The sequence below is a fragment of the Stomoxys calcitrans genome, chromosome 5, assembly GCF_963082655.1.
Source record: "Stomoxys calcitrans chromosome 5, idStoCalc2.1, whole genome shotgun sequence".
In the NCBI taxonomy this organism is placed as follows: domain Eukaryota; kingdom Metazoa; phylum Arthropoda; class Insecta; order Diptera; family Muscidae; genus Stomoxys; species Stomoxys calcitrans.
This window is the reverse complement of record NC_081556.1, coordinates 142000402-142021778: the sequence shown is the minus strand read 5'-3', so window position 1 is coordinate 142021778 and position 21377 is coordinate 142000402. Positions and strand designations below refer to the sequence as shown.

The following is a 21377-nucleotide window of genomic DNA, read 5'->3' as shown; positions in this document are numbered from 1 at the left end:
TGTGCAAAGTACGATCAGAATCGGTCAAGAACTTTATATATTGGGTTGCCCAAAAAGTAATTGCGTATTTTTTAAAAGAAAGTAAATACATTTTTAATAAAACTTAGAATGAACTTTAATCAAATATACTCTTTTTACACTTTTTTTCTAAAGCAAGCTAAAAGTAACAGCTGATAACTGACAGAAGAAAGAATGCAATTACAGAGTCACAAGCTGTGAAAAAATTTGTCAACGCCGACTATATGAAAAATCCGCAATTACTTTTTGGGCAACCCAATAGCTCCCATATAAATCGATCTCCCGATTTGACTTCTTTAGCCCCTGGAAGCCGCAATTTTTGTCCGATTTGGCTGAAATTTTTCACTAAGTGTTACGCTATAATGCAAACAATTGTGTCAAGTACGGTCTAAATCGGTCTATAACCTGATATAGCTCCCATAGAAACCGATCTTCCGATTTTATTTCTTGAGTCACTTAAGGGTGCAATTCTTATCCGATTTGGCTGAAATTTTACACAATGAATTCTACTTTGGCCTCCAATGGCCAAACCAATTATGGACCCAATTGGTTCATAACTTGGTAGAGTTCAAATAGCATAGCAATTCTTATCCATAATTATCCTTTGTTTGCCTATAAGGAGTTATCGGCCAAAGAACTTGACAAATGCGATGCATGGTGGTGGTATATTTCGATCCGACCCGGCTCAACTTAGCACGCTTTTACTTGTTTTTTATTTGCTGTTTTTGCGCTCGATTCAAAAGCCATAATTAATTGTTGCCTTATTTCCTTATTGTCATACTCAAATCTAAAACCAGATGATACTTTGGGGGAAAAATATAATCATCTCAAACCAATTTCATATAAATAAGCAACAAACGCTACAATAATTGGGCCATGTTGCTTTTAATTGTAAAATTTCCACTAAAACTACATTTGTTGTGAAACTTTGGTTTATTCAGTTTTTTTTTTCTTCTTGCAAGTGCTCACGCTTCCGTTAACAGGCAAATTCACAGCTCCTTCTCCTAAAGCAATTTTGGCTAAGTAAATATTGTCTTGTTTTCTTTTTCAACGTTGTTGTTGTTGTTGATAAATAAAATAAAACATCTTTCCATTCTGCTCGCATATAGCTAAGGTAGAGAATAAGTTTGCTTTTATTCTAAAAAAAAAAAAAAAAATAAACATTAGAGATGTACACATAAAATCGTACTCTCATAGTGGGCAATGTGTCAAAAAGAAAATTAATTAAAATATTAAGACGTCAACGGTAGCAGTTGCAACAGCACTGCCGGATCACAGGGAAGTCCCTCTTACAAATGAAAAACCACAAAAAGACCAACAACAACAACACATCACTAATTACTTTCAGTTTGTTTGTTGGTTTTTTTTGTTTTATTTGTCTTTCTAAGAAATTTAAACACATTGTGCACTAATTGTCATTACATCAGGTTTTTTGCCTTAATAAAGAGAATAAAACGTGACAATCTTAAAGTGAATGACAAATAGGCAGAGGTAGGTACGTGTGTCAGTTGGATAAAACTTAACTGAACAATTTTAAACTAAAAATAAAGCCAACTAAGAACTACGGACAGTTTCATTATTTGAACTGAAAAATAGCCTAAGAAAAATAATAACAGGTTAAGTGCCAGTAAACACATTGATGGACAGATATACAGACGGACATACTGACAGACATACAGTGGAGTAGACATACAAGGGATTATATTGGGTTGCCCAAAAAGTAATTGCGGATTTTTTAAAAGAAAGAAAATGCATTTTTAATAAAACTTAGAATGAACTTTAATCAAATATACTTTTTTAACACTATTATTCTAAAGCAAGCTAAAAGTAACAGCTGATAACTGACAGAAGAAAGAATGCAATTACAGAGTCACATGCTGTGAAAAAATTTGTCAACGCCAACTATATGAAAAATCCGCAATTACTTTTTGGGCAACCAATATATGCAAACGGACCGACAAACTGATATACAGTACCGATGTATTTTCCTTAACATCGAAGGTGTTCATTAAGGGTTACGTCTGCATATCGAATGATATCGACATCTGCATTAGAGGTACTTGCGGTGATACCAGCAGTGGCTCTAATCCTAGAGGAGAGAAAGTACATAAACGATCAGCGCCAATCCCTAACAGACAATAACAACAAGAAGAACATATTGGGTTGCCCAAAATGTAATTGCGGATTTTTCATATAGTCGGCGTTGACAAATTTTTTCACAGCTTGTGACTCTGTAATTGCAGTCTTTCTTCTGTCAGTTATCAGCTGTTACTTTTAGCTTGCTTTAGAAAAAAAGTGTAAAAAAAGTATATTTGATTAAAGTTCATTCTAATTTTTATTAAAAATGCATTTAATTTCTTTTAAAAAATCCGCAATTACTTTTTGGGCAACCCAATAGTATACATTAAACAAATAATAGCGTGCTAAGTTGTTTTCGGCGGAATCTGGGGAACCCACCACCATGGATTCTGTTAAAAATTTATGCAAAATAAATTTAGTTGAAGGGCAAACATTTGTTCTACATATCAAACTTATGTCAAACCAACAAAAATTAGAGCTATTGGGTTGCCCAAAAATTAATTGCGGATTTTTCATATAGTCGGCGTTGACAAATTTTTTCACAGCTTGTGACTCTGTAATTGCATTCTTTCTTCTGTCAGTTATCAGCTGTTACTTTTAGCTTGCTTTAGAAAAAAAGTGTAAAAAAAGTATATTTGATTAAAGTTCATTCTAATTTTTATTAAAAATGCATTTAATTTCTTTTAAAAAATCCGCAATTACTTTTTGGGCAACTCAATATATATCGTCCCCTTACCGCCAAAAAGATGTAAGTGCCAATTTTTGGCATTTTCGGATTTAAATGGGAAACGATAGCTGATGCCTGTTTCCGCCTTCTGTTAAAATTTTGTGTCGATTCTCCAAGCAGTTATGATTTTATAACAAAAACAATTTTAAATGCAAGTGCCATAATTTTGGTAGATTAACTCTGCGACAGCGAAGGGCACTTAAATTATTTTCGCCAGACACAAGTACCTCAAACAAAATAAGCATTAATTGCCAAAAATATGTAAGTAATCATAATGAAACGTTTTTAATTTGGAAGTAGAGTACGAATCGGTTGTTTAAAAGTAGGGCTATGTATCTGAGTGGCGTCTCACCCTCGAGCAAACCGCCAAAGGGAAATATTGGCCGACCGAGACAAAATACAGTGGTCACTAAGAAGCCTATATTGATCATCTGGGACAATATGCGACGCAAATTAAAGGCGTTTGGAAGTATAGTACGAAGGGCATTTCCAAATTTGGGGACACCCAAAGAAACTCCCCAGACGGAATTATGGGTCGATTGTTCCGATTTGGACCAAATACTAACATGTACAATTGTGTATAACAAAATATTGGTCATTTTAGTAGCTATATCTAAAAATAAACTGAACTGAACCATATACGACAGGGATGTCGAAAAGCCTAACTTAAGTCACTGTGTCAAATTTCAGTGAAATCGAATTAGAAATGCGTGTTTTATGAGGCCAAGACTTTAAATCGAGATATCGGTCTACATGGCAGCTATTCCAAATCTGGACCGATTTGGAGCAAGTTGCTGAAAAATGTCGAAAAGCCTAACACAACTCACTGTCTCAAATTTCATCAAAAGGGGACAATAAATGCGCCATTTATGGCCACAAATCTTAAAACCGAGATATAGGTCTATATGGCAGCTACATCCAAATCTGAACAGATCTGGGCCACATTGAAAAAACTGTCGATGGGCCTTAGACAACTCACTGTGTCATGTTTCAGCAAAATGGGATAATAAATGTGGCTTTTATGGGCCTAAGACCCTAAATCGGAGGATCGGTCTATATGGCAGCTATATCTAAATCTGAATCGATCTGAGCCAAATTGCAGAGGGAAGTCGAAGGGCCTAACACAACTCACTGTCCCAAATTTCACCAAAATCGGATAATAAATGTGGCTTTTATGGGCCTAAGACCCTAAATCGCAGGATCGGTCTATATGGCAGCTACATCCAAATCTGGACCGATCTGAGCCAAATTGACGAAGGATGTCGAAGGGCCTAACGCAACTCATTGTCCCAAATTTAGGCGACATCGGACAATAAATGTGCCTTTTATGGGCCTAAGACCCTAAATCGGAGGATCGGTCTATATGGCAGCTATATCCAAATCTGAACCGATCAAGGCCAAATTGCAGAAGGATGTCGGTAGGACTAACATAACTCACTTTCCCAAAATTCGGCGAAATCGGACAATTAATGCGCCTTTTATGGGCTCAAAACTTTAAATCGAAAGATCGGTCTATATGGCAGCTATATCCTAATCTGTACCGATTTGGTTTAAATTGATGAAGGATGTCGAAGGGCTTAACACAACTCACTCTCCCAAATTTAGGCGGCATCGAACAATAAATGCTCTTTTTATGGGCTCAAGACCTTAAATCGAGAGATCGGTCTATATGGCAGCTATATCCAAATCTGTACCGATCAAGACCAAATTGCAGAAGGATGTCGGTAGGCCTAACATAACTCACTTTCCCAAAATTCGGCGAAATCGGACAATAAATGCTCCTTTTATGGGCCCAAGACATTAAATCGAGAGATAGGTCTATATGGCAGCTATATCCAAATCTGTACCGATTTGGTTTAAATTGATGAAGAATGTCTAAGGACCTAACACAACTCACTCTCCCAAATTTAGGCGGCATCAGACAATAAATGCTCCTTTTATGGGCCCAAGACCTTAAATAGAGAGATCGGTCTATATGGCAACTGTATCCAATTCTGAACCGATCGGAGCCAAATTGAATAAGGATGTCGATTGACCTAACTTAATTCAAATGTCAGCAAAATCGGATGATAAAAGTGGTTTTTATGGGCCTAAGACCTTAAATCGGCGGATCGGCCTATATGGGTGCTATATCAAGATATAGTCCGGTAAAGCCCATCTTCGAACTTAACCTGCTTATGGACTAAAATAGAATGTATGCAAAGTTTCACCTCAATATCTCTATGTTTAAAGACTGTTTCGTGATTTCAACAGACAGACGTACAGACATTGCTAGGTCGTCTTCAATTTTTACGACGATCCTCGATACATATACTTTATAGAGTTGGAAATGGATATTTCGATGTGTTGCAAATGAAATGATAAAATTAATATAACCCCACCCTTCGGTGGTGGGTATAATAACGACGATCTGTATATATACTTTTTGTATATGGAATGGCTAAATGACCAACTATTCGTTGGTGGGTATAAATACCCATACCCATAAGCATAGAAAGGCCTCTTTTAAAAGTGACATTGTTTTCGACGAAATTTGCTTATTTTATTGCTATTCAACATCCTTCTTACTTCCTTTCAGTAATAGCTTCGTTTTCTCATGATCCGGATTTCCTAATAGAATTTTCGTTGTTCTACCGACCGTTTCGCTGTTCCATAGTGTTACATGCGTTTGTCGCCCACGCCCTTAACTCGGACTACGTCGCCCTGAAAGGCTTCGGATTAACCAAATTTATTGACGGCATTCCTCTGGCATTCACTGCCAAATCGTATGCTCTTTAATTCCCCCTTACTCCGCTATAGCGCGATTCGCATCGTGCCATTCTCAGAGGATGCGTTAATCTCTTTCTTACACTCCAAGACCGTTCATGACCCTATCCTGATTGTTATTGTCATGATGAATAGTTTGCTGTCCGTAAAGACTGTAGGACCTTATTATATAAGGCAGTCGAAAACAGTTCTCAGTCCCTGGGTTCTCAATGTAGACCCCAAGGTCCACTCTGTCCTCTAGCTTTAATCCATCTGTGTAGCATGATCTTCCAGATGGCAATACAAGAGTTCCGTCAAATCAAGTCTGTGTCATTGGCAGCAGTACAGAATGTATACACGGATAGCCGGACAAGCCTAGATCGACTCGGAATGTCGAAAGTATATAGAGTATATTTATGCTTTTAAAGGTCAAGGATCAATGTTTTAGAATCGAGGTGTTACAAACGGAATAACTGGATATGTATACTCCATCTCTTGAATTGTGATAACCCCAATAATAATCAAATATTTTTCACCTCATGTCACCTCATCTCACTTCATCTCATTTTATCTCATCTCATCTCACCTCACCTCATCTCACCTCATTTCATCTCATCTCACCCCATTTCATCTCATCTCACCTCATCTCATCTCACCTCACTTTCATCTTCACCACTTTTCCCCAAAACCAGATTAAAAGATCTAAGGATTTTGTATAGCCTGAATAACAATCCATACATTCGCTACATTGCTTCCCAGAATATTGGTTTTGTTTCTCACCTCACTTTCGCCAATATCAAAATTTTTGGCTTAGAGCCAGATTAAAGGATGCAAGGATTTTTGACACCATTGCTTCACTACTTACCTTTCATTTAATTTGGTATTTTTCTGTCGCTTGATGTGGCGCCGGTTAAAACTGTTCGTGCACGAGTTCGATGTTGGTTTCGTTAATACTGTTGTTGTTGACGCTGTATGATGCGGCGGCAATTGTTGCTGGTGTAAATGCTGTTGACTGTGTTGGTAGTGATGATGCTGATGCTGCAACAGATGCTGATGCGGATGCGGATGAAATTGATGCTGATGGTAGAGATGTTGATGGTGTGGCTGTTGCGATTGCTGTTGTTGATGTTGCAGCGATTGTTGTTGCTGCTGCTGCTGTTGGTGTGGTAACTGTTGTTGATTGGCCGACGATGTGGTTGATTTGAAGCCGGCACTGGCTACCGTTGATGTGGATTCTCCAACGTGTTGTACCTCCTGCTGGGAATGATGGGAACCACCGACACCACCACCGTTGCTGGTCGATGAGTGGTGCGTGTAATCAGTCGGGGCGCTGAGCTGACGATTGAATTCGGTCTTGCGGCGACTTATGTCGGTCAGACAATACTTGTTGAGATGGCCGTTACTCGATAGAGAGCTTTTCGGTGATATTGCATGTGGCGAACCGGCATGTAGACGATTGCACGAATTTGTGCTGACGCTGAGTTTGTTGCCGTTGTTGACCAGATTGCAGCCTTTGTTATTAATTTTGGCTGTTTTAGGCGGCCTATTGCTCGTGGAGGAGGAGGAGGCGGCTGACGAGGAGAGATAATTGACACTGCCGCCAATGAAGGCTTGCTGATGCGTTTGTGGCTGCTGCTGCTGCGACGGCGTTTGCGTTTGCAATGAGGAGGGCGACGAGGCTCTCTGATAATGATCGCTACTGCTGGCGGAGGCTGCTGCTGCTGCGGCGGCGGCGGCTTGTATAGCGGCACTTACGGCTGTTTCACTTTTAATTGAGGAACGATATGTGGGATATGACGACTTCACAGCGCCGTTTACTATGTACGGAGCACTGTGACGCGACGACACTTGGTGTCCGGAAGCCACTGACGGTGAAGTTGTTGCTGAATTGTTGTTACCACCACCGCTGGCCGATAGTTGTTGCTGTTGCTGCTGCTGCTGTTGTTGTTGTTGCAACTGCGCCTGTTTCTTCTCCACCAAATAGAGATTCAAATACTTATCGCCCGGATGCAGGGAGTTGTCCGAGACCGCGTTGGACTTGGACAATATCTGTGATTTCTTTTTGCCCGAGGGATTGGTCTTTAGCGAGAGATTTCGCAGCTTACGCGACTGATCCTTGATCTTATTGGTCTTAAGGAACGAGGGACTATTGCCAATGCACTTGAAGATGTAGGCCTTGTTCACCAACTGCTGCTTGTCCGGCTGTAGGCTGGCGTCAAATTCGTTTTTCGAGTAGATGTTGCAGTCACTGTAGTGGCTCTTCAACAGGGACGCACAGTGGCTGGCGTCGTCTCTTGACTGGATTGGATCCGAATTGCTAAAATTGTGAACCACTAGTTGTGTAAAATCACTGTGATTCTGCGAATCTTGATAATCGGCATCAGCTATAGCTAAGCTACTACTTTTGCTATTGGGACTATACGATAGGCGACTCGTGGGACTGGTGCTCTCTAGGTACTGATGATGCTGTTGCTGCTGCTGCTGTTGATGGCCGCCCTGGCGATTTTGCCGACTATCGGCTAAGGACAGATATTGGGGCGAATGACCACCACCACCGCCGCTGTCGTATGAAGTTTGCTTGGAAAGGCGTAGACCCGATTCTGTACCGTATGCTGCAAGGAAGGGGCCCTCACCATCACCCGCCGATGGTGTGAGTACGAATTCGTTGTTATCGCCTCGATAATTTCGATTTAACGATTTTTGGGTGTTGTTCGCGTCACAAACACCACTACCACCACCACTACTGACCCCCAAGGAGGACGGTGACAAAGTCTCAAGACCACCACCTACCACCGACGACGATGAGCATTTCAAAGATTCACAACTGCACGATATCGATTTGTGGAGTTTACCACCACCACTAGCACTGCCGCCAAGACCGCCGGAGGCGGCAACGATTGCCGGACTGTGGTAACGCGACGATGAGGAACGCGAGGGCGAACGTTTGGGACTATTGTAAAGGGAACCGTGGGGATCGTGCGTGTCCGGCTCAACGCTTGTATTGGCGCTGCAATAACTGTTATTATCCGAATGACTGCTATAAAGCGGCGGAGTGCTCGTCGAGTTCTGAGCACCACTGAGGTTGATCAACGACTGGCGCAGTAAGTGTTGTTGCGAGTGGTGTTGCGGCGCTTGGCGTTGATGTTTCTGCTGTTGTTGTCGGTTAAGTTGATGTTGCTGCTGCTGCTGTTGTTGTAGTTGTTGTTGATCACTGCTGTACAAGTTTTCTCTGCTAGCACTGCTGTAATGAGTTTGACAACAAAAAGAAACAGAAACACAGAAAAAACACCGTTAAAATACTTTTCAAAATTTACTTTTTGATTTAAATTTTCATATGGCATTTATTTTTTTGTTTTGTGTTTAGTAGGAAATTGTTGAGCTAGATTGTGTATCTAAGAAAATTAACTGTTATAAATTATCTAAAGATAGCGAGGGGGGAGGTATTTTGGAAGGGGCCAAGAAGCGAGATCAATTAAACAAATGAATCTATACACAAAGTTGCTTTGTTACATGTTGTGTGTGTGTGAGAGAGAGTGGAGTAGAGTAAATTGAAGAAAGTGTATGAGCCAATGTGTGCATGTTGCCAAGATAAAGGTAGACAGACAAACAGTTAGGTGGCTGAGTTTGCGAGAGGCACCAAACAGAGAGAGAGAGAAAGAGCGAGAGAGTTTATTGCTTTTGATATACAAAATCTCTAACAAATGTGCTATACAAAAGGCATTCAATACAATAGGAAATGAAACAACTAATCAATCTGTTTTTTTTGTTTTGTTTGTTGTTGTTGCTTTTATTTTTTGGCTTTGCTTTGAAGTAAACAAAAGAAATAAACCAAGCCATTGGGATTGAATTTGAGCAGGCCGGGCCGGCTACAACTAGCAATCGAGTGAGCGGAGCAGAGCATAGCAAGCAAGCGATCATATTTTATCATCATTTTAATTCACTGCAGCAGGCGATGATGGCAATGTCATTAGATTGGCTACATTTGTTGCATGCAAGACAGATGAAAGTTGTTCTTTTTTTTTGGTGGTGTTATTTATGAATTTAAAACAAAAGTTTTATGCAAAAAAGACAAAAAAACAGCAAAATGAAATGGAATATGTAAAAAAAAATTAAGATAAAGTTATAATAATTTTTTGGCTAATTCAAAGAAATTTTAAACATTTTAAAAAAGTTTATATGCAGGCAAATAGAATATTTTATAAAAAATGTTTTTTTTTACATTTGATAAATTTTCAAGATTTTCACAAAAATAGAATGATTTTTTTAACAAATTAAATTTAAAGAAATTTGCTTTGCACATTTCTTATGAAAATCACATTTAGAAAAGATTTTTTACGAAATTTCAACTAAGAAGTTTTTTTTCTATTTTTTGGAAATTTTTTATGAGATTGAAATATATCTCAAATTTTTGCAGAAACTTACATTCATTTGAATTTTTTTAAGAAAATTAAATTTCAGTTAAATTTTCTATGCAAACGAATTTTCAGCAACATTTTGACCAAATATTCTACGAAAATCAAATATCAAAAAAAAAAAACAAAATTTATCTAAGTTAAATTTATTTAGAAGCAACTTTTTAGACAAATTTTATAATTTTTTTTTACAAAAGTCAAAATTAAAGATAATTTTTAACAAAAAAACCAATTTTCGCCAACCATTTTATTTGGTAATCAAATTTTGACAAAATATTTTTTGTAACCAAATTTCATCAAAAAATGTATCAATTAAAATTGGGTGGATATGTGGAAAAGTCCAAAAAATAGGTGCAAACTATAGCGATATTTCAATAGATAGATGGACGGATTGATAGGTCTGTAATTTAATGACCACAGAGATTTAGACCGTACCTGGCACAGTTGAAGGGAGTCATTTCTCAACGACATGCAAAATTTCAACCCAATCGGATAAGAATTGCACCCTCTAGAAGCTCAAGAAGTCTATTCGGGAAATCGGTTTATATGGCAGCTATACCAAGTTTTGAACCGATTTCAACCATACTTAGCAGAGATGTTGGAAGTAATACCAAAGGTTAGGTAAGGTTAAAAAAAGGGTGCGGATGTTAATCCGCCCCATGCCACTAGCCAGGTTTATTGATGGCAGTTCTCTGGCCTTCACTGCCAATCGTCTCCTAACGATGAGGATTTTGCCATCCTCAGAGAAGGCGATAATCTACCTCTTACACTGACAGACTGTTCGTGACCTCACCGTCCTGGCTGTTATTGCTCTTATGGCAATTTTACTGTCGGTAAAGATGTTCACACTCTACGCCCTCGCGTAAGCACCACCCCACTTCACGCATCCCGTGACCGCCCAAATCTCCGTCTGCAGGACCGTATTATGGTCAGACAGACTAAAATAGATCTCAGTCCCTGAGTTCTCAATGTAGACCCCCAGGCCCACTCTGTCCTCTAGCTTTGGTCCATCCATATAACATGATCTTCCAGATGGCAATACTAGGATCCGGTCGCTGGCAGCAGAAAACCTTCCTATACTAATAAAAAGTATTTTGCAAACTTTAAGCGCCTTTGTTCGAAATTTTGCGTGCTTTCGACAGACGGAAGGACGCACCGACAGACGGACGGACGGACATGGCTAGATCGACTTAAAATGTCATGACGATCAAGAATGTATATCCTTTATGGAGTCTTAGACGCATATTTCAAGGTGTTTCAAACGGAATGAAGTAATAAATGTACCCCCATACTATGGTGGATGGTATAAAAATGGAGCTGGACATAGGCTTTCAGGAAGACGACATAGGCTTTCAGGAAAGTACCATTGTTTGTCTATATCCCTAATACGTGGTGAGATACAAGGTGTCAAAGTGGTCCACTTTCCACATGACCTTCAAGAGACTATAAATTTTCATCTACTGAACTAATTTGCATGATTTAGGACTGAATTCCAATTTTTTCGCCTTTTCGATGAAATTTTGAATTTTGGACGGAGTCACGACTTAAGTCCCATTTACCTCTATGACGCATAGTTTGGGAGATACAATCAAGGTAAAGTTTTCTTGGCGAAATTTCTAGTTTTGATGGATTTTCCATGAAGTTTGAATTCTTTGATGTGGTTTCCTCTAGGACGCATAGTTTAAGAGATACACAGATTTGAAGCTTTCTTGGTTAAATTTAATTTTTTTATGGATCTTCGATGAAATTTTGAATTTTTTAATGGGGTCACAAATTAAGGCTCCAATTTCCCTCTAGAACTAATAGTTTAGGAAATACAGCCAATTTAAAGTTTTCTCGCCAAAATTTCGTTTTTTAATGGATTTTCGACGAAATTTTTAAATTTTTAATGGGGTCACAAATTAAGGCCCATTTCCCTATAGCACGCATAGTTTACGAGATACAACCAATTTAAGATTTTCTTGGTGAAATTTCGATTTTTTTTTATGGATTATCGATGAAAATTTTATTTGATTTGATTGGGTCACAAATTAAGGCCCATTTCCCTCTAGGACGCATAGTTTACGAGATACAACCAATTTAAGATTTTCTTGAAGAAATTTCGATTTTTATGGGTTTAAATTAGGTCCATTTCCCTCTAGGACGAGTAGTTTAGAAGATACAGTCAATTTAAAATTTTCTAGATAAAAATTAGATTTTTGATAAATTTTCGATGAAATTTTTAAATTTTTGTTGTTTACACGAAATGAAAATAAAATTTCGATTTTGATCGATTTTTGATGAAATGCTTAATTTTTAATGAGGTCACGAATTAACACACATTTCTCTCTAGGATGCATAGTTTAGGGAATACAGTCAATTTAAAGTTTTCTGGGTAAAATTTAATTATTTTTTTTTTGGATCTCCGATGAAATTTTGAATTTTTTTTGTTTATAAGAAATGAGACCCATTTCCCTCTAGGACGCCAATTTATAGTTTTCTGGGTAAAATTTAAATTTTTGGGAATACTGCCAATTTGAAGTATTTTGATAAAATTTTGATTTTTTGATAGATTTTCGATGAAATTTTTAAATTTTTGAATTTGTGTCCGAGCCTGGGAACCTGGACACGCGGCACAGCAGCACGAGCCGTAGCCGTTGTTTGGGGTTCGAAGGCATTAATCCAACTTCCAACAGGTATTCCCAAAGACAACCAGATTTTGAAAGCTTTGAAAGATTAGATTCGGCCTATAAATATTGTGTTGGCAATCAGTGACTTTATGACCAAATGTCATCACAGATGGGTCAGTTCCTGCAACCAAAGCGACCATAATCCTATGGCAGCAGGTTGTACATACCAGATTGACCCGAAAAAGTCCTTCACAGGCTGGGGCTGCCACCTTAGTCTACAATACACTGCTACAACAAAAGCAACAACCGTAATTTTCAAAAACAAAAATTGAGGTATCTTTACCAATTTCACAGTTACAGAAGAATTTTGGCAATTTTCGATTTTGGAAAAATGTTCCCCTCCCCGCTAAAATAAAATCCTGGCTACGTCCCTGGCTCCCTTATAAATCGATTTCAAGATTTGATTTCTTAAGCCCCTAAAAGCCGCAATTTTTGTCCGATTTGGCTGAAATTTCCCATGTAGTGTTTCGTTATGACTTTCAGTAACTGTGCCAAGTACGGTCCAAATCGGTCTATAACCTGATACCCTAGTATGGTCTGAATCGGGTTATAACCTGATATAGCTCCCATATAAATCGATCTCCCGATTTGACTTCTTGAGCCTCTGGAAACCACTATTTATGTTCGATTTGGCTAAAAATTTGCACAAAGTGTTCTGTTATGATTTGCAACAACTGTGGCCAGTACGGTCCAAACCGGTCTATAACCTGATATGGCTCCCATCTTGAGCACCTGGAAGCCCAACATTTTTGCCCGACTTGGCAGAAATTTTGTATGCGGTGTTCTGTTACGACTTCCAACAACTGTGCCAAGTACAGTCCAAATCGGTCTATAACTTGATATGGCTTCCATATAGACCGGTCTTACAATTATCCTTATGCCGCTCCTAGAAGCTTTAATTTTTAATGATTTGACAGAAGTATAATATGTAGGCTAACCTTATGCCCTTCAACTAAATTTGGTTTATAAAAATTTTTAGCAGAATCCGTGGTGGTAGGCTCCCAAGATTCGGCACGGCCGAACTTAGCACACTTTTACTGCATTTTTCTTGGATATTTTTCAATTTTCTAAGAATTTTCCTTTGGAAATCACATTTTACCATTTTTTTGAGAAACATCATGTATTAGCAAAAGTTACTAAGCCATTTAGATTGATTAACTATGGCTTTATTAACGGGACAAGAACGAGAATTCCCCACAGGGAGAGATACAGGAAGAGGGAGAGAGAGAGAGAGAGATTAATTATCCTCAATCAATGGTTGTTTTTAAGTAAATCAATTGAATGAAGATGAATTGCAGGAATTAGCGGCATGACAATATTCAGAAATAAACACAAAGCCATAGAGGTAGGAGAGCGAGAAGAAGAAATGGATAAGGCAAAAACATTTCCGCTGGGACCTTATAGACATTCTGGCCTTGCATAGTGAAAATGGAAATATATGTTGTCGTTGGCTGTATATAAATTTCTTTAAGACTTATTTATTTAAAAAGAAAAACAAAAAAAAAAACAAAACAAATTCCTTAGATTTTCATCGTTACAATGGCTTTGGCGTTGGCGTAGTTGTTTGGTTTTGTTGGGCCAGCAAAGCATTTTTCATTAGCAGAGGTGCATTAAGAAAATCATTGCGTAACGAGGATGGTCTGTCAGCATGCCTCGGCATTGAGGCATTTAGGACCATATGTTGCTACATCGATAAGACTACTTCTCTCCTTTGGCAGCCCCTTACCACAATTCAATTGAGATCAATTAATTGCAATGTGGTCAGTGCACTCCGTCGATTGCTGTCCATAGTGCGGCAGAAATCTTTATTGAATATCAAGAAAAAACAAAAGTAAAAAGGCATTAAGTTCGGCCGGGCCGAACTTTGGATACCCACCACCTCGGGTATATATGTAAATGCCATTTCATCACAATCCAGTGAAAATTGGATAACCTAAGCACCCAAATTCGGCACGGACATTGAGTGGTCTAATATATTGGCTTGCCGCAATTACTTTTTGGGCAACCCAATATATCACTATTCAATTTTTGGGACCAAAATATTGGTCCCTTTGGCAGATATATCCATTTATAAAACGATCTGAACCAAGAAAAGTTTCTTTACGAACAGCGAACAGAGGAAGCAAGAGCTTTTGGTCATTCGTAAAAAGAGTAAAGGGCAACCCATCGGCAATCCCAGCTCTTGTTAAGGATGATCAGGTATTCACTGACCTAGTTGATAAGGCTAATCTACTGGCTGAAATATTTGCAGGAAATTCTTCCTTGCCGTTTAGCTATCAACCACCCCCCGCGATTGTTGGTGTACCTAGTTTGATGCCTCAGATATTCTTTCGAGCACGTGGAGTTAAAAGGGTCCTTGCGGACGGTATATCAACACTTGTCCTTTGTAAGTGTTCTTCGATGCTTGCTCGTGCACTATGCAACCTTTTCAACCTTGCTTATCGTGCGGGTGTTTCCCAGCGCGTTGGAAGTTTACGAACGTTCAGCCCATCCCCAAGAAAGGTGGGGCGAACAACCCTGCGAATTATCGGCCAATTGCTATATGCTCCGCGCTCTCTTTTGTCGGAACGATGGAGTCGCTCGCTCTATCCACCAGTTTGATGAGAGTAAAGTCGTGGAGGCCACCGTAGCTCAGAGGTTAGCATGTCCGCCTATGACGCTGAACGCCTGGGTTCGAATCCTGGCGAGACCATCAGAAAAAATTTTCAGCGTTGATTTTCCCTTCCTAATGCTGGCAACATTTGTGAGGTACTATGCCATGTAAAACTTCTCTCCAAAGAGGTGTTGTACTGCGGCACCCCGTTTGGACTCGGCTATAACAAGGAGGCCCCTTATCATTGAGCTTAAATTTGAATCGGACTGCACTCATTGATATGTGAGATGTTTACCCCTGTTCCTTAGTGGAATGTTCATGGGGAAAATTTGCAAGGTCGTGGCTCTGGATATCTCCAAGGCATTTGATAGGGTCTGGCACGGTGCAGACCCTATCAAAGCATGTCGCTTTTGGTGTCGGTAATAACTTTGTTCGATTTATATCAAGCTTTCTCAGAGATCGCACTATACGAGTTGTTGTAGATGGGTTCTCATCAGATGAGTATACATTGACCGCAGGTGTGCCACAAGATTCTGTCCTTTCCCCTTCCGCTTCCCTTTTTCTTATTTTCATTGACGATCTATTGGGTCAGACTTCGAATCCAGTCTACTCATTTGCCGATGACAGTAGTCTGTGTCATTCATATTCATTCGACCATAGGCCCAGTCCTCAAGAAATTGTGGACAAGAAGCGCATTATGGATAAGACGCTCTCCCAGGATTTGTTGGCCATTTCCTAGTGGGGTAGAATGAACAGAGTAGACTTTAACGCACATAAGACGATATCTATCGACGGTATAGATATTGAACAGTCAAATGCTCTTGATGTTCTGGGCATGATGTCCGTTGGTCAAAACACATATTCGAAATGTCGAAAGAAGCATTCAAGTGTTTGGGCTTTCTTAAGCGCCGCAAGAAATATTTCACCTGTTCTAATCTTCTCAATATCTATACTAACTACATCAGGCCGAGCATGGAATATAACTCTCATATATGGGCAGGAGCTCCAAAATCATCCTTGGGGCTACTTGACCGGGTTCAACGAAGAGCGATGGTGTCGATTGAGGACAGTCGGGTATCCAACTCTATTGCTTCCCTTGAACATCGTCGGAATATGGGTAGCGTTGTATCGCTCTATCGTTATTTTCATGGCGTGTGTTCCAGGGATATTCGTTTTCTTATCCCTGACGTTAGTATGTTCACCAGTAATACAAGACTTGCCAGGAACTCACACCCATTTGTAATCGATTGGCCAGTCGACCGAACCATGCATTACTGGGAAAATTCATTTTTCGGCCGAACCATTCGTATGTGGAATCGACTTCCGGCTAATGTCTTTCCCGCCGACATTGACGTTCACAAATTTAAGACTAATATTAATAAACTCTACTCCCTCTTTCCCCTCCTCCAACCCTTAACTTCCTGATTGCCAACGCAATGCACTGCATATATAGGGGGCATCCCCTGCGTGTAGGTTACATGAAAAAAAAAAAATATTAAGGTCGGATATCGTGAGGTTTAGAAAAACCCACTGTTTCAAATTTCAGGGAAATCGGGTAATTAATAAAGCTTTTATGGTCTTCAGACCCTTTATCGGCAGATCGGTCTATATGGCAACTATATTTAAATATAGGCCGATCTGAACCATATTTAGGTCAGATATCGGAAGGCTTAAAGTTATCCATTGTTGCAAATTTCAGCAAAATCGGTTAATAAATAAAGCTTTTATGGGCTTCAGACCCTTTATCGGGAGATCGGTCTATATGGTAGCTATATCTAAATATGGACCGATCTGAACCATATTTGGGTCCTATGTTGGGAGGCATAAAACTACCCACTGTTGCAAATTTCAAAGAAATCGGGTAATAAATAAAGCTTTTATGGTCTTCAGACCCTTTATCGGAAGATCGGTCTATATGGTAGCTATATCTAAATATAATCCGATCTGAACGATTTTTGGGTCAGTTGTTGGGAAGCCCTAAACTACTCACTGTTTCAAATTTCATAAAAATCGGTTGAAAAATAAAGTTTTTATGGGCATTAGACCCATTATCGGGAGATCGGTCTATATAGCCGCTATATCCAAATATGGTCCGATTTGGCCCGTTCAAGAACTTAACCAGCGTGCATCAAAAAAAACGTATCTGTGACATATTTCAGCTCAATATCTAAATTTTTGAAGACTCTAGAGTGATTACAACAGACGGACGGACAGACGGATAGATGGACAGAGGGATCGGCGGACAGACACACGGACATCGTTAAATCGTCTTAGAATTTTTGCGGCAATCCGAAATATATATACTTTGTAGGGTCGGAAATTTATATTTCGATGTGTTACAAACGGAATGACTAAATGAGTATTCCCTCTATCCTACGGTGGTGGATATAAAAAAGGCGCAAGCTATTGGAAGAGCACTGATAGTGAGGTTAAAAGGATTATGTCCAAATAGTGTGGAGATAGAAATTTTTATGAAAATAAGTTTAAATGAAGTTTTTTAGGCTATTCTTTATGACATTTAAATTTTGCTGGAATTTTTATACCCTACACCATAGGATGGGGGGTATATTAATTTCGTCATTCTGTTTGTAACTACTCGAAATATTCGTCTGAGACCCCATAAAGTATATATATTCTTGATCGTCGTGACATTTTATGTCGATCTAGCCATGTCCGTCCGTCCGTCTGTCTGTCCAAAGCACGCTAACTTCCGAAGGAGTAAAGCTTGAAATTTTGCACAAATACTTCTTATTAGAAGGTTGGTATTGTAAATGAGCCATATCGGTCCATGTTTTGATATAGCTGTCATATAAACCGATCTTGGGTCTTGACTTCTTGAGCCTCTAGAGTGCGTAATTCTTATCCGATTGGAATGAAATTTCGCACGACGTGTTTTGTCATGATATCCAACAACTGTGCCAAGTATGGTTCAAATCGGTCCATAACCTGATATAGCTGCCATATAAACCGATCTTGGGTCTTGACTTCTTGAGCCTCTAGAGTGCGCAATTTTTATCCGATTGGAATGAAATTTTCCACGACGTGTTTTGTTATGATATCCAACTACTGTGCCAAGTATGGTTCAAATCGGTTCATAACCTGATATAGCTGTCATATAAACAGATCTTGGGTCTTGACTTCTTCAGCCTCTAGAGTGCGCAATTCTTATCCGATTTGGATGCATTTTTGCACGAAGTGTTTTGTTATGATATCCAACAACTGTGCCAAGTGTGGTTCAAATCGGTTCATAACCTGATACAGCTGTCATATAAACAGATCTGGGGACTTGGCTTCTTGAGCTTCTAGACGGCGCAATTCCTATCCGATTTGGTTGAAATTTTCATGAAGTATTTTATTCTTACTTTCAACAACTGTGTCAAAGAAGGTTCAAATCGGTTCATAACCTGATATAGCTGCCATATAAACCGATCTGGGATCTTGACTTCTTGAGCCTCTAGAGGTCGCAATTATTATCCGATTTGCCTGAAATTTTGTACTACGGATCCTCTCATGACCATCAACATACGTGTTTATTATGATCTGAATTGGTCTATAGCCCGATACAGCTCCCATATAAATCGATCCCTCTATTTTACTTCTCGAGCCTCCAAAGGGCGCAATTCTTATTCGAATTGGCTGACATTTTACACAGATCTGCAACATATAATTTAATTGTGGTGCTAACTGCACCATATCTTGATATCGCTCTAACAACAGAACAAATCTTTTCTTATATCCTTTTTTTGCCTAAGAAGAGAAGCCGGGATAAGAACACGACAAATGCGATCCATGGTGGAGGGTATATAAGATTCGGCCCGGCCGAACTTTGCACGCTTTTATTGTTCTTTTTCTTATTTTCATCAACGATCCGTTGGGTCAGACATCAAATCCGATCTACTCATTTGCGGATGACAGTAATCTCTGTCATTCGTACTCATTCGACCATAGGCCGAGTCTTCGAGAGATTGAGGGCAAAAGGTGGGTTATGGATAATACACTCTGCCAGGATTTGTTGGTCATTTCTGAATGGGGTCGAAGAAGACTCAGTACTGCTTGTTGTCACACAAACGATTCGCTGACCCATCTTCTTTGTCTATCAAAGGAAATTGTTGAGCTAGATTTTGTATCTAAGAAAATTAACTGTTATAAATTATCTAAAGATAGCGAGGGGGGAGGTATTTTGGAAGGGGCCAAAAAGCGAGATCAATTAAACAAATGAATCTATACACAAAGTTGCTTTGTTACATGTTGTGTGTGTGAGAGAGAGAGAGAGAGCGAGTGGTGTAGAGTAAATTGAAGAAAGTGTATGAGCCAATGTGTGCATGTTGCCAAGATAAAGGTAGACAGACAAACAGTTAGGTGGCTGAGTTTGCGAGAGGCACCAAACAGAGAGAGAGAGAGAAAGAGCGAGAGAGTTTATTGCTTTGGATATACAAAATCTCTAACAAATGTGCTATACAAAAGGCATTCAATACAATAGGAAATGAAACAACTAATCAATCTATTTTTTTTGTTTTGTTTGTTGTTGTTGCTTTTATTTTTTGGCTTTGCTTTGAAGTAAACAAAAGAAATAAACCAAGCCACTGGGATTGAATTTGAGCAGGCCAGGCCGGCTACAACCAGCAATCGAGTGAGCGGAGCAGAGCATAGCAAGCAAGCGATCATATTTTATCATCATTTTAATTCACTGCCGCAGGCGATGATGGCAATGTCATTAGATTGGCTACATTTGTTGCATGCAAGACAGATGAAAGTTGTTCTTTTTTTTTTGGTGGTGTTATTTATGAATTTAAAACAAAAGTTTCATGCAAAAAGGCAAAAAAAAACAGCAAAATGAAATGGAATATGCAAAAAAAAAAATTAAGATAAATTTATAAAAAAATGTTGGCTAAATCAAAGAAATTTTAAACATTTTAAACAAGTTTATATGCAGGCAAATAGAATATTTTATAAAATACGTTTTTTTTACATTTGATAAATTTTCAAGATTTTCCCAAAAATTGAATGATTTTTTTTTAACAAATTAAATTTTAGAGAAATATGCTGTGCGCATTTTTATGAAAATCGCATTTAGAAACGTTTTTTTTTACAAAATTTAAACATCGAAAATTTTATTTTATTTTTTTTTTGGGAAATTTTTTCAGTCAATTTAAAATTTTCTTGGTGAAATTTCTTTTTTTTACCGATTTTCGATCGAGTGTTGTATAGTTTAGGAGATACACCCATTTTTTCGATTTTCGATGAAATTTGAAAATTTTTGATGGGGTCGATAATTAAGTCCCATTTCCCTCTAGGACGCATAGTTTAGGAGATACAGCCAATTTAAAGGTTTCTTGGTGAAATTTCGATTTGTGATGGACTTTGATGAAATTTTGAATTTTTTGATGAGTTCATGAATTAAGTCCCATTTCCCTCCAGGACGCATAGTTTGGAAAATACAGCCAATTTTAAGTTTTCTTGGTGAAATTCCGATTTTTTATGGATTTGAAATTTTTGATGCGGTCTCGAGTTAAGGCCCTCTTCCCTTCCGATGAAATTTTGAAATTTTTTATGCGGTCATGAATTAAAGACCATTTCCCTCTAGGACGCATCGTTAAGGAAATACAGTCAATATAATTTTTTTTAGATAGAAATTAGATTTTTGATGGATTTTCGGTGAGGTTTTTTTGATGGGTTCGCGAATTAAGGCCCATTTCCCTCTAGGACGCATAGTTTAGGAGATTCAGCCAATTTAAAGTTTTCTTGGTGAAATTAGGATTTGTTATGGATTTTCGATGAAATTTTTAAATTTTTGATTGGTTGAGACCCATTTCCCGCTATGACGCATAGTTAAGAAGATACAGCCAATTTAAAATTTTCTTGATGAAATTTCGATTTTTGATGGATTTTGATGGGGTCATGAATTGTGAATTTTTTGATGCGGTCATGAATTAAGGCCCATTTCCCTCTAAGACGCATAGTTTAGGAGATACAGCCAATTTAAAGTTTTCTTGGCGAAATTTCGATTTTTGATGAATTTTCAATGAAAATTTTAATTTTTTTGTGGAGTCACGAATTAAGACCCATTTCCCTCTAGGACTCATAGTTTAGGAGATACAGCCAATTTAAAGCTTTTTTGGATGAAATTTAAATTT

At 38.6% G+C, this 21377-nt stretch overlaps 1 protein-coding gene across 4 annotated transcripts in view; it reads right to left on the bottom strand.

The window, feature by feature from the left end:
* The window catches only part of LOC106086991 (uncharacterized), a 176036-nt gene that overhangs the window by 102609 nt on the left and 52050 nt on the right, over positions 1 to 21377 (bottom strand). For all 4 annotated transcript variants that reach the window (XM_059370560.1, XM_059370562.1, XM_059370561.1 and 1 more), the window contains exon 2: positions 6435 to 8810. In XM_059370560.1, coding sequence (XP_059226543.1) covers positions 6435 to 8810 — 2376 coding nt within the window. The remainder of the gene's footprint in view (positions 1 to 6434; positions 8811 to 21377) is intronic.